Source organism: Cygnus atratus, chromosome 2 (assembly GCF_013377495.2).
Source record: "Cygnus atratus isolate AKBS03 ecotype Queensland, Australia chromosome 2, CAtr_DNAZoo_HiC_assembly, whole genome shotgun sequence".
In the NCBI taxonomy this organism is placed as follows: Eukaryota; Metazoa; Chordata; class Aves; order Anseriformes; family Anatidae; genus Cygnus; species Cygnus atratus.
This window is the reverse complement of record NC_066363.1, coordinates 138,339,117-138,354,686: the sequence shown is the minus strand read 5'-3', so window position 1 is coordinate 138,354,686 and position 15,570 is coordinate 138,339,117. Positions and strand designations below refer to the sequence as shown.

Genomic DNA, 15,570 nt, shown 5'->3' with positions numbered 1-15,570 from the left:
ATTTAATTTATGACTCAAATGCTGGTCTGAACTCAAAGTGTAGGAGGTCAAAATCCAGTACATCATCTACTTTGAATAAAAGCTAAAACAATTAGCAGGAAACATGATCATGATTTCTCACTTTAATTTTATAAAAAGAGGCAATTTAAGGCTTATTTAAAAGTTTTTGTACTTGTTTCACGGTTTGTATTTTAAGGTGTTTTCTATTACTATTTCACATTAGTATGTCATTAATTATAAAAATACTGTTTACATTACACAGGAGATACACAAATGTATAAAACATCTTGGAATGTAACCCATTTAAACAAAGAATGATAAACTCTTCCCTACCAAACTGGGGAGCAGCTTTAGTGTCTCACCACCCAAACTGAGCCCTAAATAAAAGCCATTATGATTATAACTTGCTAGCTCTGCAAAATGCAAATGTAACCTATAAAAATAATGTATTCTAAGATAATTTCCATTTAATCCCCTATTTTAAGGTTGTCCATGAATTGTCACTTATGCCAGATATGATTCTTTCCATAGACACGACACTAAAACCCCGAGGAGATGGTAAATTATTGCACTTAAGATTTCAAGTTTGTTCATTCATTGAATAAACTTTTGTGAATATTCATTCAAACCTTACTCATTCTTCAATGAATGACCTACAATACTCTTAAAAATAAACAATGTACACATATGTATTATGTCTACAGCCAGATAGCTCCTCGATTTTTCTACTTCTAATTACTTCCTGATCAATCTCAGAAAGAGCTTGCATACCACAGCATTTGGATCATGACATTGTTGCATGTTCCCATATTCACTGTGCTTGATACTACTTCAGCCTGCCAGCTACTACTCAACATATCAGCTGGATCCACATCTTCTCACAAACCTTGTTGTTTTCCTGTCACACGAGCCATATACGTTTCATACTTTATTACTGATGTTAGGAATCACTAATAAAGTACTTAAAACACAAGGGATCTGCTCTCTAGTATTAATAATTAGCATATCATAAAGGTTTTAACAAAAAAAAACCCACAACCCTGTAGAATTTGAAGCAAAAAAAATATTATCACTGAGCAGCAGCTGTGTGCATATGGCAGCTGTTAGGGTCTGATCCAAAATAGAAGATCAAACTAAGAAAATAAACTTCAACAAGACTAAGCATTTTTATCCTCTCCCATTAGTAGTGAATAAAATTTTCTAATCAGTCGTATGGTTTCATCATGTTATTAATGTCAAATTGTCAGGTGTCCACAGGCAAACTGAGATTCAACTTTTATACAATCATTGCATCTCGGTCTCAGTTGCAGACCTCTCAGCCCTGGTCTAACAGTTGGCACTGACCCTTGTGGCTCTTCTCACAAGTATGTAAGATCTCACGTTAAATACTTGCTTGCTTTAGAAAGAAGCCTAACATTGGACACTTACTGAGACACGGGGCAGTCTCTCTCAAAAATAAAAAAGTTGGGGATTTTTTGGTCAGGTAGAATATCGAGTACATTTGAGTGTGCTTGGTCACAAGAAAACATCCACACTGGTTGCAGTATGTTCATTTGATGAAGACAAGAGCTACAGCTTCCGGAAAGCTACTGCTAACATGGACTTCCTACCCTACGAGGGGTCTAGAAAGGCTGCCCTTCCTTGCCAAGTCCACAATATCTGTCACCATCTCCTAAACAAGATTTCTCTTTAAATAAACTTCATCCTTTGGGGCTTAACTCTTACCTTAATTTTACCTTAAATTTATTCCACTCCTTAGCTGTAATTGCATGTATTTCAGTAGTTGTAAATGGTCTCAAAACATCCAGGTCAATGATATGCCATTGACACTATTTGCTCTAGTTCCAAGAAAGAGATCCTGTGCCTTGAACACCATGGGTCAAAGACTCATCTCTGAGAAGCAGCTACTCTTTTCCTGATCCATTAAGTTTCTTTGAGAAGGCTCACTCCAGACTAATCAGGACTACTACTTCCACATCAGTCTGTGCTTAAGAAAGTTTGCAGTGTAGCCTTGTTTGAAGTTCATATAAGGAGAGATCAGTTTGAACTTCTATCCAAAACGGCAGGGAATACAGCCTTGTCTTTTCTCTGACTGAAACTGAAGGCTTGCCTCATGCACCCCTCAGGTTCCTGGCTTCTCAGTGGAGTTCACCGTGACCCACATGAATTCTTAAATTTCCAGTCTACTGTTAGCATATTTAGGTTTAAATTCATAAAATAATTATACATTCATCAGACCACCAAAAGCATCCAGGCTAGCGACTCTGCAGTCTCTGTGTTGGTGCCTAAAGGAGCTGGCAGTTCAAGGCACCTTCCCTCAACTTCCCTCTTTCTCTCTCTTTTTTTTTTTTTTTTTCTCTTCTGTTCAAATGCTTAAGTGGTGTAGTGCATGCTTTTTACTGCCTTCTTTCCTTCCTGCCTTCCCTATTCAGTGAACTGGTTCAGTTTAAATCCTTTTATTTCAGATGTAGTTTCTGGTTTAGTTCTTTGTATATACACACAACCTGGAGAACAGTGTCATTGCTGTGGACAGAGAAATTGTCCTCCTAGGAGTCTTCTGATACCTCAAGGCCATTCAGTATTTTTACCTCATTTTTATCTTGAAAAACCAGTGAGGATGTTCACTATTCTGCAGAAGGCTTGTAGCCTTCTAGCTGAAAACTCATGAGTTTAGGCCTTCTGGGCAGGTGAATGCATGTTGTGCTCTAAAATATTTCTGATGTTAGACACAGTCCAAACTGGTGTTATGATTTTTTTTGTTATTATTTCTATTTCATTTAAACCATAGATTCCTTCTTAAGAATTACTACTCATTAGCTTATCAGAGCTCCCTGAATGAAACACTGCATATAGTGATGAACCCTATTTGAGCAAAAAACAATATGCATGATTACAGTGTAAAATGCCTTGATAAAAAAAAATCTACTAAATTTCACTACTTCATTTTCAGTTCCCACCGAGTTCACATTTCTGTGGTGTTAAGCTGACCAGGAAGGCAATTTTGCCAAGGTCCCACATTCAGAGGAATTAACCTTGTCTGAAACACTTAACTTCTCAATGATGAAAATGCATTCTTTCACAATTAACATCAAGAAATCATTTCCAACCTGATACTATTAATGGAAACCAGATGTTTAATTTTCTTCATTGATTTTGTTAGCCATGTTCATATTTCCTGATTTCTCTGATTCTGTAGCATCATGTACATATATGTGAATACTACACATGCACTCAAGCATGTGTTCATACACAGCCATCGACAATCAGCAAATACCAATGATTCAAAAAGGTCATTCTGGGTTCTCTGCTCTAACTACAGATGTTAAGAAGGTCTTTGACAGCAATTCCACTGCTGTTTATGAAGCCACCTTGCACTCATTTCTTCTGACTCTACATATTAACTATAACTGAATGAATACAGAGTGAATTCAGAGCGTACAATGACAGAACTTCAATGTACAACATTTGAAGGTGGAAGCTGTAGACATAATGAAAAATTGATCCCCAAACAATTTTTACTGGTAGCATAGTAAGCAAGCAGTGTAAATAAAAATGTATTATTCTTGAAAAACTAGATTTTTAAAAATAAATATATTTAATAGACATATGGCTTGTTTTAGTCATTGGCTTGCACCGAGGTCAGTTAAAAGGTGATGTATGGGGGGGATACATGAAAGAAGAATGATCACTACTACATTATACAATGTAGTATAGTACATAACGTAGTACGTTATATGTGTCTCAGTCTCCTTTTGTTAATCACCCAATTTTAATACCTTGTGCAGTTTCAGGACCTGGCCTAACCGATTCTCTTCACTTTTCAGTAATTCTCGTATTCAGAAAATTATAATGCTTCCAGGCTGTCTGTAAATCTGAGAGCTCTTTTTGCACACACTCCATGACCTTGTGTGAAGGTGAATGACAGTCCAAAGCTTGTTTAAGATCCATTCCTCTTACCATATATGAAAATAGCATTTTTTTTTCCTAAGTCTCTTGAGAAAGATCTCTCAAGAGTGTAGCATTAGATTTCTGTTTTCCCCTCCTGCTTTAAGATTACCTTTGGTCATCAGCCGCATTCTGACTGCTGTTCAGGACAATCCTCCAAAGATCGGAGGCTATGAGCTCCTTCTGATCACGCACAAGGTTGATGCTGGGCAGCTGTAGTTCACAGACTTTGCTTTCTGATAGACTGAATTCCCGGAATGCAACAAATGATTTCTGAAGCTCGTCCCAGTACTCCAAGCTGCAAGGAATCTGTGATAAAATGGATAAGTTGTAATTACTTTATTCTTCATCATTAATATAATGGCATTTATTGTACACACTAAAAATGGAAAACTAACTAAACTAAACAAAAGCTGTAGTGTGGAAAATCAGAATTGTAACTATTACTCAGATTCTGTGCTGTCTTTACTTAAATTAAAACATTTTTTTGAATTTTAATGCAGCATAACATTTCAGGCTTTCTCTTACTAGGTACAGAAATAACTATTTGTTCCATAGTACCCAAGAATAACAAAGACAATGCAACAAACCATGATTTGTATTATGCAGTCAAAAAAACCCCAAACCATCAGATGTCATTACAGTGTACTATGGAATAAATTTTAATCATCATTGCCGGGTCCTGCACCTGGGGCACAACAACCCCAAGCAGAGCTACAGGCTGGGAGATGAGTGGTTAGAAAACTGCCTGGCAGAGAAGGACCTGGGAGTACTGGTTGATAGTTGGCTGAATATAAGCCAGCAGTGTGCTCAGGTGGCCAAGAAGGCCAACAGCACCCTGGCTTGTATAAGAAGCAGTGTGGCCAGCAGGTCTAGGGAAGCGATTGTGCCCCTGTACTCGGCTCTGGTGAGGCCGCACCTCGAGTACTGTGTTCAGTTTTGGGCCCCTCACTACAAGAAGGACATGGAGGTGCTCGAGAGAGTCCAGAGAAGGGCAACGAAGCTGGTGAGGGGTCTGGAGAACAAGTTTTACAAGGAGCTACTGAGGGAGCTGGGATTGTTCAGCCTGGAGAAGAGGAGGCTCAGGGGCGACCTTATCGCTCTCTACAGGTACCTTAAAGGAGGCTGTAGCGAGGTGGAGGTTGGTCTATTCTCCCACGTGCCTGGTGACAGGACAAGGGGGAATGGGCTAAAGTTGTGCCAGGGGAGGTTTAGGTTGGATATTAGGAAAAACTTCTTTACCTAAAGGATTGTTACGCATTGGAATGGGCTGCCCAGGGAAGTGGTTGAGTCACCGTCCCTGGAGGTCTTTAAAAGACGTTTAGATGTAGAGCTTAGTGATATGGTTTAGTGAAGGACTTGTTAGTGTTAGGTCAGAGGTTGGACTAGGTGATCTTGGAGGTCTCTTCCAACCTAGACGATTCTGTGATCATTAAAACTAACTTTTTATTTAAACGTGCTCTTTTAGTGTTAATGCATACCAAAACATCAACTTGTTAATTACTAATTTACTAATTGCCATATTAAAATCATCAAAGATACAGAGGAAAAATATTGATGGGCAACATAATGCCATGTGGAAGGTCAACACATGAATAAAAATCCTGGGACAAATCATAACGTACTCATAATCACATCATCTTTTCTTTCATGGAATATGCAATTTAGACAACTGCGTGCTTTGGGAAACCAAGCCTAATAAATACATAACTTCAGTTTAATCATGTCCCTAATTTTAAGTCTGCAAATAAACCACTTCGATTATTCCTGGCTGCACCACTCATCTGGAAAGAAAGTTATTAGAAACATTTCTAAATAAATCATAAAACAAATTTTAATAAAAAAATAAAATTAAAGGAGTGCGTCTTAGACTTTTTTTTTTTTAAATATTATGAACGTGAATGAAAATGTGAATTTAAAATAAATGCTAGCTCAGTAAGACAGGAAGATTTTACAATTAAGATACAAAAATCCACAGTTACGACACTTTTACATACCCAAGAAATACTAAAAGTGAAGTTGCTGGAAAGTAAATATTAAAAACAACAACAAAAAAAACACATATGTATTCACATATGTGCTACTCCTTTTTTTTTTTTTTTTTAAATCTGTGTATGTGTGTATACACACAAATATAAATAACCAGGAAAGAATTGGGAACATGGTAGAAATTTAAATAAATCTAGACACAACCGAAAAAAAAAAAAGCTGCATGAGTATTTTTTCTTGTTACTCAGTAAGGACTACAGTGCACATGGAGGTGACAGCAGGTTAATTAATTAATGGGAATGAAGGTTAAGAAGGAAAATTCAGGGAGCTCAGTGGTTCAAGCTGGGGAGAGCAAAGGAACATAAATAATCTGCACCAAAGAATTCTGCAAGAATTAACATGTGGAACCACAAAGCCAGAAAAAAAGATTTTTTACTACATCAGTCAAGTCACAGTGATACCTGAAGACAGCAACCACAACCACTAACTTTTTTTAGGTCAGGATGGAAAAAAAATATAAATATAAAATATATATCTTTATATAAAATATAAATCTGATAACTGCTAGCAAAACTCTGATGATATTAACATATGTAACATAGAGTAGCATAAGACTATCAATCAGGAATGCCAATACAATTTCAAAGACTTGAGTCTGAGAAAAAGGGATTGATTTAACAACAAAGAGTGCATATCAGATGCGTAAGATAGCAATATATCCTTTATATGCTGCATATCCAATCGAAAATGGTGCAAACCTCTAAGTGTCAACTGGAAAATTACGAGGCAGTAGGATGATGCCTGGAAAAAGCAAATGCCATCCTGAGAAACATCAGGTGAGATATTTGCAAAAGAGAGGGACAAATATTAACTGACTTGTATAAGACACCAGTGGGCCACATCTGGACTGTGGCACGCATTTCTAATTATTCATGTTAGAAGTGCTTCAACTTGCTCACAGTGGAATCCGTGCAGTGTCGAGGACCAATTCAAGCAAAACAAAAGGCGTTTCTCCAGACACCTCGGGAGATGAACAGTTAAAAGAGGAAAAGGTCCAGAGAAACTCCAGGTTAAAACTGAGTTGCTCTCAAAAGAAGAAAACTTGGAGTTGCTCTTCTATTGAGTTTCTGCCAGAAACCAGAAGAAAAAAAAAGAAAGAGGAGGAGGTTTGAGCACAGCCTTTGTGCCCATCATAGCTGCCCTTAAAAGCTTGATTTGTTAATAAGATGGAAACAGCAACCAACATTGCCCCTGATGGGAGGAGACTGGGCTTGGTGACCCAGAAAACATCCTTCTTGGTTCTGTTTTGCCAGCTCTGCAATGGGACTGTGCACAATAACAGTAATACGAAACATTACATTATTATGCTTGTAGCTATGTTTCAAAGTCAAGTTGTACTTATTCTTTTTGCTCTTAGTGTCACTATAGAGTTGAATTAAGATCATTTTCATGATATAGCATATATATTATTTTCATAATATAGTTCTTCAAAACTTCTTAGTGTTGGCTATTTTTTAGGCTTTAATGCCTGTGGACAAACACTCAAAATTACAATGCCACAATAATGTTCCTTTCATTCAAATACTGATATATCCGGGGAAATTTCCCTGTGCTAACTAAACATATAAATAGTAACTTCCACCATGTGATATCTTCTATACTACATTGTGGAGCCATTCACACTCACATACATATTTTCTAAGCCTTCACAGCCTCCACTGGTGATAAAACATCTTTTTTTTTTTTTTTTTTTAAAAAAAGTAATATTTGCTATATTTCCACAAGGTCTTGGAATTATATGATTCTAACAAACGATTGCAGCCTTTCATGGTTGCACAGGTATTTCTGAAAATATGACACAGATTTAAACTGCAGTCTTTATTTCCATTTATTTTTAAATCTTAGTCTTGAAATGACATTGACATTTTTAGGAGTCTGATTCAATATATTGGAATACTTGGTTTCAACTTGGCCCAACACCTAAGTTATCTTTTCTTGTCAATGCTGTTGTGTACCACGTACAACAAAAGTCTTGAAAAGCTATCCTATTATTGTAGGGTATTTATTTCTTTCAGATCACATCTCACAACATAGCATTTTTTCCAATATGCAAGGAAAATAATCTCTAACAAGAATCTCACAAAACTAGAACACAATGGCAAGTAGCAGACATTTTAGAAGAGATTAAGCAAGATGATAAATTCTATTCCTGCTAAGATTAATGAGCTGAAAGAAGTTGTTGAAGAGCACAATAAAGGAATTTCACAAGTGGCACTGCAGTATGAAAAACATAAAACAATTAGTAAGGCTAGAGGAAACTAACATAGAGATTGAAAATAAACACTGAAGATAAAGGAAGAGGGAAAGCTTGAAAAAACCACAACCAGATTTCACACATATTATTAAAAAAAATAATAAAAAATACAGTTACTCAGTAGGTGGTAGGGAAACTGATCTTGAGGAAAAGATGGCAAAACAAAATGATCAAAACAATTATTATGGCAAAAAGACATTAACTACTCCTCTTAAGGCTCTTGTATAGTCTAACACAGCGCGCTTACTTTTTAGGAACTTCACGGTAACCTCCTAAGTGAATTCTAAAGAATTTGGAAAGGCAGATTAGCAACCACTGGACTCAGCTGTATGAGCAGCCAGAAGGAACATACCAGCTACCAATTAAAGCAGGCTGGTAGGCACGCTGAAAAGATTATTCCTATTTACTTTTACTCAGGAAATTTTTCCTAACTTCACTGCAGGATGTCAAGAAATCTACCAGAGCAAGATAGAGTATATTTCAAGATGTCATCTACATGTTAGAAGTAAAAATTCAAAATACTGTATGTGATAGCCTCATGTTTTATATATACAATATATATACATATTACATATATCCATATACATATATATACATATATATATATACATATATATACATACACAGTACAGCTCATGCTTTGGGACTGTCCGAACCGTAAGCTTTCTAGTTTGAAGCTTTCAAAAGACTTAGTTGACTTAGAACCTTTGATTCCTACATACCTAGCTTTATTTGTTCTAGGGGGTTTATTACTAATGCCTGATCTGGGCAAATTTGAGGAAAGATGGTAGCTCTGGGCAATATTAGCTGCCAAAAATAATAGTTGTGAAAGCCTGGAAATGGGCTATAACCCCAAAACTGAGTCATAGGCAGTGGGAATAAATGAATTAGCTGCAACAAAAAATCCCTGTATGTGGAAATAAATATGGTATTTTTGCTTTAACATATTTGAATAAAACCTAAGCTATAATTCAGATAATTGTTACTGCTAGTGCTGCCTCTATAAAACTAAACACCGAAGAAGCATATCTAACCACAAGCTTCATATCTAACCACAAGCTAAACAACAAACACACTTTAACAGACACTTCTCCATATTTTTATATCTTCCTTCCTAACTCTCAAGAAGTCTGAATTACAATGATTTTATTTACCTGTAACATGCAAAAAGAGACATTAATGTACAGCCCATGTCACCTATAGGTGTATAAAACTATTATTTAACTCTGGGCTCAAATTTAACTAAGAATCTCCAAGCTGAGTTTTGCAAGAAAAGCACATACTACTGCACACTTATTTAGAAGGATGACTATGGCAGTAGAGAGAAAAACATCAGTCAGATGTTTTTTGAACCACATTAACAACAGAGATCAGAAGCAGAAGTGAAAAGGTACATGAAATTAGCCTAAATTATTAGTGCTTGTAAAAAAAAATGTTGCTAAGATAAATTTGAAACAAAACAGTAAGAAAATTTGAAGGTTCCTCCTTTTTCTCTTTACCACTGTGGACTATAGATATAGGAGATCTGAAAATTGTGTGTGTCTGACAAACTGTCCTTCTTAAGAATGAATACGGTGTATTAATAATTCTGTCAGGAAGGAAAGCAGTTTCACTGGAATGACAGTTTCAGTTCTGTTCCCTGCAAGGACAGGACACAAAGAAACAATTCTCCTGAAATAGTTGCCTTGGAGCACAATTTTTTTGAGTTAGGAGAGTAAGAGAGAGTGGTTTCCTATCCACTGTGAAATCTCTCATTTTACTCTATTTTGAGAAAAAATCCTGATACATATTACACTAACGTAAACATTATAAGAATCACCTCTGTGAACATAAATCAGTTCTGTACAAATAGAACCTCTTTTGCTTTGAAACTTTTATCATAAATATTTTGCAAAACAAACAAACAACAACAACAAAAAAGAAACTTGAAACCCCCTTTTAAACGCTGCATCCTTCAAGTCATTTCCTGAAAGGTTATTAATCTATCAGCAAGACAGTATTAATAACCAACAAAAATATTCCCTCCAGTGCACTACAATGTGATAGATCCATGTTTTTAATTTTTTGTCATGTATTATGCCTCACTTTATCTGTACCAGAATAATTAATTCCTATTTGGAAACTGAAGGTCAGGCTTTGCTACGTAATCTGTTAACACTATGCTACTTATTAACATTTTCATCCATGTGTTGTACATCCTATTGACCACATGGATATTCTCTATTTCTACTTGAAGTTAGGCATAATAAGAAGATAGAATGGGAGAGAAAGGATTGTTGATCCATATGTGCTTTTTAAAGGCTTTTATGATGACAACATGCTTCTAGATTTTCCTGTGACCTGATGTTATCCTCCCAGCTTCAGACTACTTGGTTAATCTGGACTTTAAAAGCCTTTGGTGCCTACCACATATTGCTAGGTATGTTTCTACAGCTGAGCTCTGCAGCTAAATATTAAACAATGCCAGACTTCTACAAGCTACCAGGTTGCCATAAATGATAATTAAATATATATTATATACATTATATATATACATAACTACATATACACAGGTGTATTATATCTATATTATTCACTATACATATTGTCCTCATGCTGACAGGTCTCAAACAGGAAGGTTTCAAACATCAAACAGGTCTCAAACATTATTGCCACTTAAGACAGAAATAATTAAAATATCTCAATTTCTTAGCTAATCATATCACTTTCACAGATATCTTTTTTTGTGTCTAGGAAAACACTATAGCCATCCTCCTAGCTCTTTGAGGCTGCTGAATTAAAATTATATTAAAATATTGTGGTCTTATTACTTAAAAACTAGAACAGTTAATTTTAAAATCAGTATTAAAAATGGACCTTTAAATATATACATACAGACCTCTAAAGAGAAAGATATTAATAGTTGGGTTACAGAAGAATGTGCTTAATGCTGCTTTCAGTGGTGCATCCTTTTAATTTATGTTTTGTTTTAGTTTTTGCTGGAAAATAAGCTTCTGCAGAATAAATGCTCATTTCTTGAGTCTCAGTCCCTCAGATGGTGGGTGTTTCCTCTTGGAAATGAAGTTACTCTTGTTCCAGAAACAACTACTGCACAAGAAAACGCACACAGAAGACAGGAAGCATGTGTGTGTTTTATCTTCTCTGAGAAAGGCCACCTAAGTGAATGAGAGGCAGAACACAATACAAACTAGCACTTTGTGTAAGACGCCAACCCATGCCGAGATTTTAACTCGAGCTTCCTGAGCATGAATAAACTGATTGCTCTGTAATAACGCTATTCCGTTTTTAGGATATTTTCCTGTTTCAGGGCCAACTGCCTTAAAAATACAATTCTGCCTTCAGGTGAACAGAAGTAGCAGCAGTAGAAAACAAAGAGCTCTATCCAGATTTTATACAGGGAACATTCTTGGCAGTAACTACCAAGAACTTTAATTTTAAATTTGGTTTTGAACTACGATTTATATAAAAATAGAAAAAAAATACAGAAAAATTAATTACGTAAAAAACATGCTGAAAAGAAAATATTTAATAAAACCTCCTTACTATGCCAGTTTACATCACACACACAATCTGATCTGACCACTGGAACATTTTGGACAACTGTAGGATAGTAGGATACTTCAATATACACACGCACGTTTATCTTCTCATGTAATTGACAGTGAAAAATCATGCTACAAATCAAGCTGCTAGTTGCATAACATTTTTTTTTGCCTTTCTCAGGGCTAACATTGTATCATACCAGTGTGGAAAACCTCTCTGAGCAGAGCCAGACCACCAGTTTTCCCTTCTCATGAAAAATCCAAATTAAAAAAAATAAAAATAAAACTAGTTTATTAGTATTAGTATTAGCATTAGTACTAGTATTAAATACATTTTAGGTGTTCAAAGTATTTGCTGTCTTCCCACTGCAATCCCTTCTGTATTTTTATTATGATTTTCTGTTACTCTGACACTATTTTAATGCTTTAAATACCCGTATGTTTTGGAAGTAAAAGTTATTCCACAGTGGCATGCTCTTAATTTTCAACAGCCAGTAATAATCAGATACCACAACTGGAGAAATTAAAAAATTAAAGAAAAGTATCATTTCTTTACAGTTTGCTTTTTTTCTCTTTGAAGTGTTCTAGCTTTAAGACAAATTTGGTTAAACCACATTCAAATTAAAATATTCACTTCCAAATGTTTATCTACCTAATTTTTTTGTTTTCCTATGCACATTGAAGCCTTTGACTGAATAAAGGAAATAGCTACTATTTTGTTTACTGAGGAATAACAAATACCTTGTCTCTTTCAACTCCATTTAACAAATATATTTGTGGTACTATTAGCATATTTATTTAATCTTGCTTACATTTACATCTGTACTGCAGTTTATAAAGTAAATATTAAAAACTCAATTATAAAAAAGAGATGTGAAAGAAAACTCATGTCTTCTGAGAGAAATTGCTCTTAAAAAACACATAACTGCCTTTTAGCTGACTTTGGAAAAAAAAAAAAACACGCTTCTATACATCTTCAACTAATAGAAGCTATAAAAAACCCTTTGTAATATTGGAACCAGTTGAGAAACCACAAGTATTCAAATGCAGGAAATCATGATTTTATAACATTTTAATGTGATCTACTCTTGGGAAACAAAGTTAACCAAGCCCTATTTCTGTACAGGAAATATTCCACTGTACAGTTGTAATACATTGTGGTGAGGGGTACAGCTGCAAATTTTTCACCTGTAATGCCCCACTGGTATTGTGGCTTACTGAATTGCATCAAGATTGCCTTCCTGTCCGGAAAGCCCTCTAAGTACAAACAAGACTCTAAGCCCAGGTTTTATTTTCCCTTGGTATCACAATATGGTAATTTAAGAGCCCTGAGAAATGCTTTTTAACCTTTTAGAAGAAATATGTAGAATTCTTTTATTAGGAACTCTGTTCTTTGCCTTTTAAAAACAACATGTGACCAACTTATCTTATCAATTTATCAGGCTAGCAGGTTCAGAACGAATGCAGGTGTGTATAGTAATGTAATCTGTCATTGATACTGACTTTTTTCATTACAGAAAAATTACTCTAAACACACTAACAGCTTTTGTTAAGAGAGCAGAGAGTTGTGCTATGCTATAATCGAGAAGATTTCTGCAGCATTTTTTTAAACAAGAAAATGTATGTACTACTAAGTGTCAAACCCATTTTTTCTACTGTCATTCATCTTGACACTGAGTTTATGTGAAGACCACTCATTTCTCCAATAGCAAAATCAACAGCAGTTCATTTAATTTACTAAGACCTTGCTTATTTTCTTAATTTATTTTTAAGTATTGACAAACAGATTTATATAAACAGGACATCTTACATTAGAGACCTAGTTACATACACTATTTTTAATTCTCTTTTTCTGAGATAGGAAAAATCTTCCACATTTTATTTCAGACTTTCATTTTCTAGGTTTCCATATTTGTTAACAATGTAAGCAGTATACTGTTGAAATGCAGTCACCTCTGGGACTGCAGGTAATAGTCTATTAATACATGAAGTATGGCATAATTTTCAGTACATGGGATATTTTGACCACATATTCTCACCACAGTAAAGCTTGACTCCTACAAAAAGTGCCACAAGATCAGTGAACGGCAGAAAGAACTTTGGTTTACAGTTTCATAAATCAGAATTACAAAATCTGAAAAATACAGAACACAATAAGAGTGTAAATCTGTCATTAAGATAATCTGATGGTTTCGTCAGTCTTCTGGCACCCGGTAGAATTTTCACTAGCTCAGTAACCCCAAAGGGTAAATTTCAGTGAGATGCACAGGCAAATTATGCACAACTTCCATTAACATTCCCAACGAGTTACGCTTAACTCCCTGCAGACTGCACCGAAACTGTAGTCCAAACGATACAGCCTCATCTTGATGCAGCGAACACTAAGATCACACAGCAAAATAATTAAGATACACACACAAAATACATTAACAAAATAGTGAATTCTGAGATAATCCTACTCTCAGGCAAGGAAGTTCACAAATAATGCTTAAAGCTGGAATTTCTAAAGAGAACGGGCTCTGTTTCAACATCTGCTTAGGACTCAATGTGTAACACCGAAACTTCTTTAGCCCCTACTCCTTCCTTGAAAGAAAATGAAGACAACACTGATCATTAATAGTCAGAGCCTTAATGTTCAAAAACATGCAAAATTTTGCCTAGCATCACAGTGCTTACATCCAGATCAACTGAAGTGTTATTTGTTTAGGCTAAAAGCAAGTCTTCAACCCTCTTAAACACAGTAGTTGTTTACATAATGACCTGCATTCTTTTTTGTACACATGCATGTATGCAAGCATCAGTTCTAGTGACAGGAAAGAAATTTCCTCCATTACATTAAAATGTGTTTGTTAAATTTCTAATTTACAGTCAGATATGCTCAATAATGATAACATAGTGCTTTGTTTCAAGCTTGTTGCAACTCTTCACATAGTAGAGAGATCATAAAAACACTATATTCTACTGCAGTCATTTGAAATAACATCAAAAGGCAGAACTATCAAAATATGTTTTAAAAAGGAGAATCCCATATGAAGCACTGAATTGCCTTCTGAGCTGCTCACAACAATTAGACAAATTATTTCACCATTCATTTAAAAAGTCTGATTATTTAAAGATGATACAACTGCATGAGAGTAGTTTTAAAAATTTGCAAACCATCAAGTATATTGATGAGAATAGCTGAACTTTACAACTTATTATCGAATAACACTATGAACTTCAATCACTAACCTGTCACACACAAATTATCTGGATTTCCAAAATAGTTGTTGCTTGGAAATGTAAGAAATGAATCAAAGATGAATAAAAGTTGTGGTTTCCCAAAATGCTCTTTTCCCAGACTCTCGAATGCCCAGCTGAATATTGTAGCCCCAACAGGGAGTTAAAAGTAAAAAGGAAGCAGAGCCAGCCAAAAATGAGGTATTCTCTGTCAAAAGGGAAAATGAATGTTTTTGACATTGATCATAATTCTTTTCCTGTTGACTGTCATGTCAAATCTTTCCTGGAATAATGACTTACAGCAGGTCTAATGTCAGTCCTTCTTAAGCTCATGCTTCCTTAAGCCACTGTTTAAACAACGACAAGGTGTTAGAAAATGACTGTTTATTGGCTGACAGTGTTGAAAAAATCAGATTCCAGAATGTACAGTTTGCAAATGTGTTAGTTAAATACTGTAAGCATGTAATGCAGTGCAACAGACAATTTTTTGAATCCTCACCTTTTGAAGTTGGAAATATTTTATGTTCTCTTCAAGGAGACTTCACCATCTCAGCAAATACT

General features: G+C 35.3%; 1 protein-coding gene across 1 annotated transcript in view; it reads right to left on the bottom strand.

The window, feature by feature from the left end:
• The window catches only part of VPS13B (vacuolar protein sorting 13 homolog B), a 476,457-nt gene that overhangs the window by 66,115 nt on the left and 394,772 nt on the right, over nucleotides 1-15,570 (bottom strand). Inside the window, exon 40 of the mRNA XM_035546369.2 lies at nucleotides 4,058-4,254. Within this exon, the coding sequence (XP_035402262.1) occupies nucleotides 4,058-4,254 (197 nt within the window). The remainder of the gene's footprint in view (nucleotides 1-4,057; nucleotides 4,255-15,570) is intronic.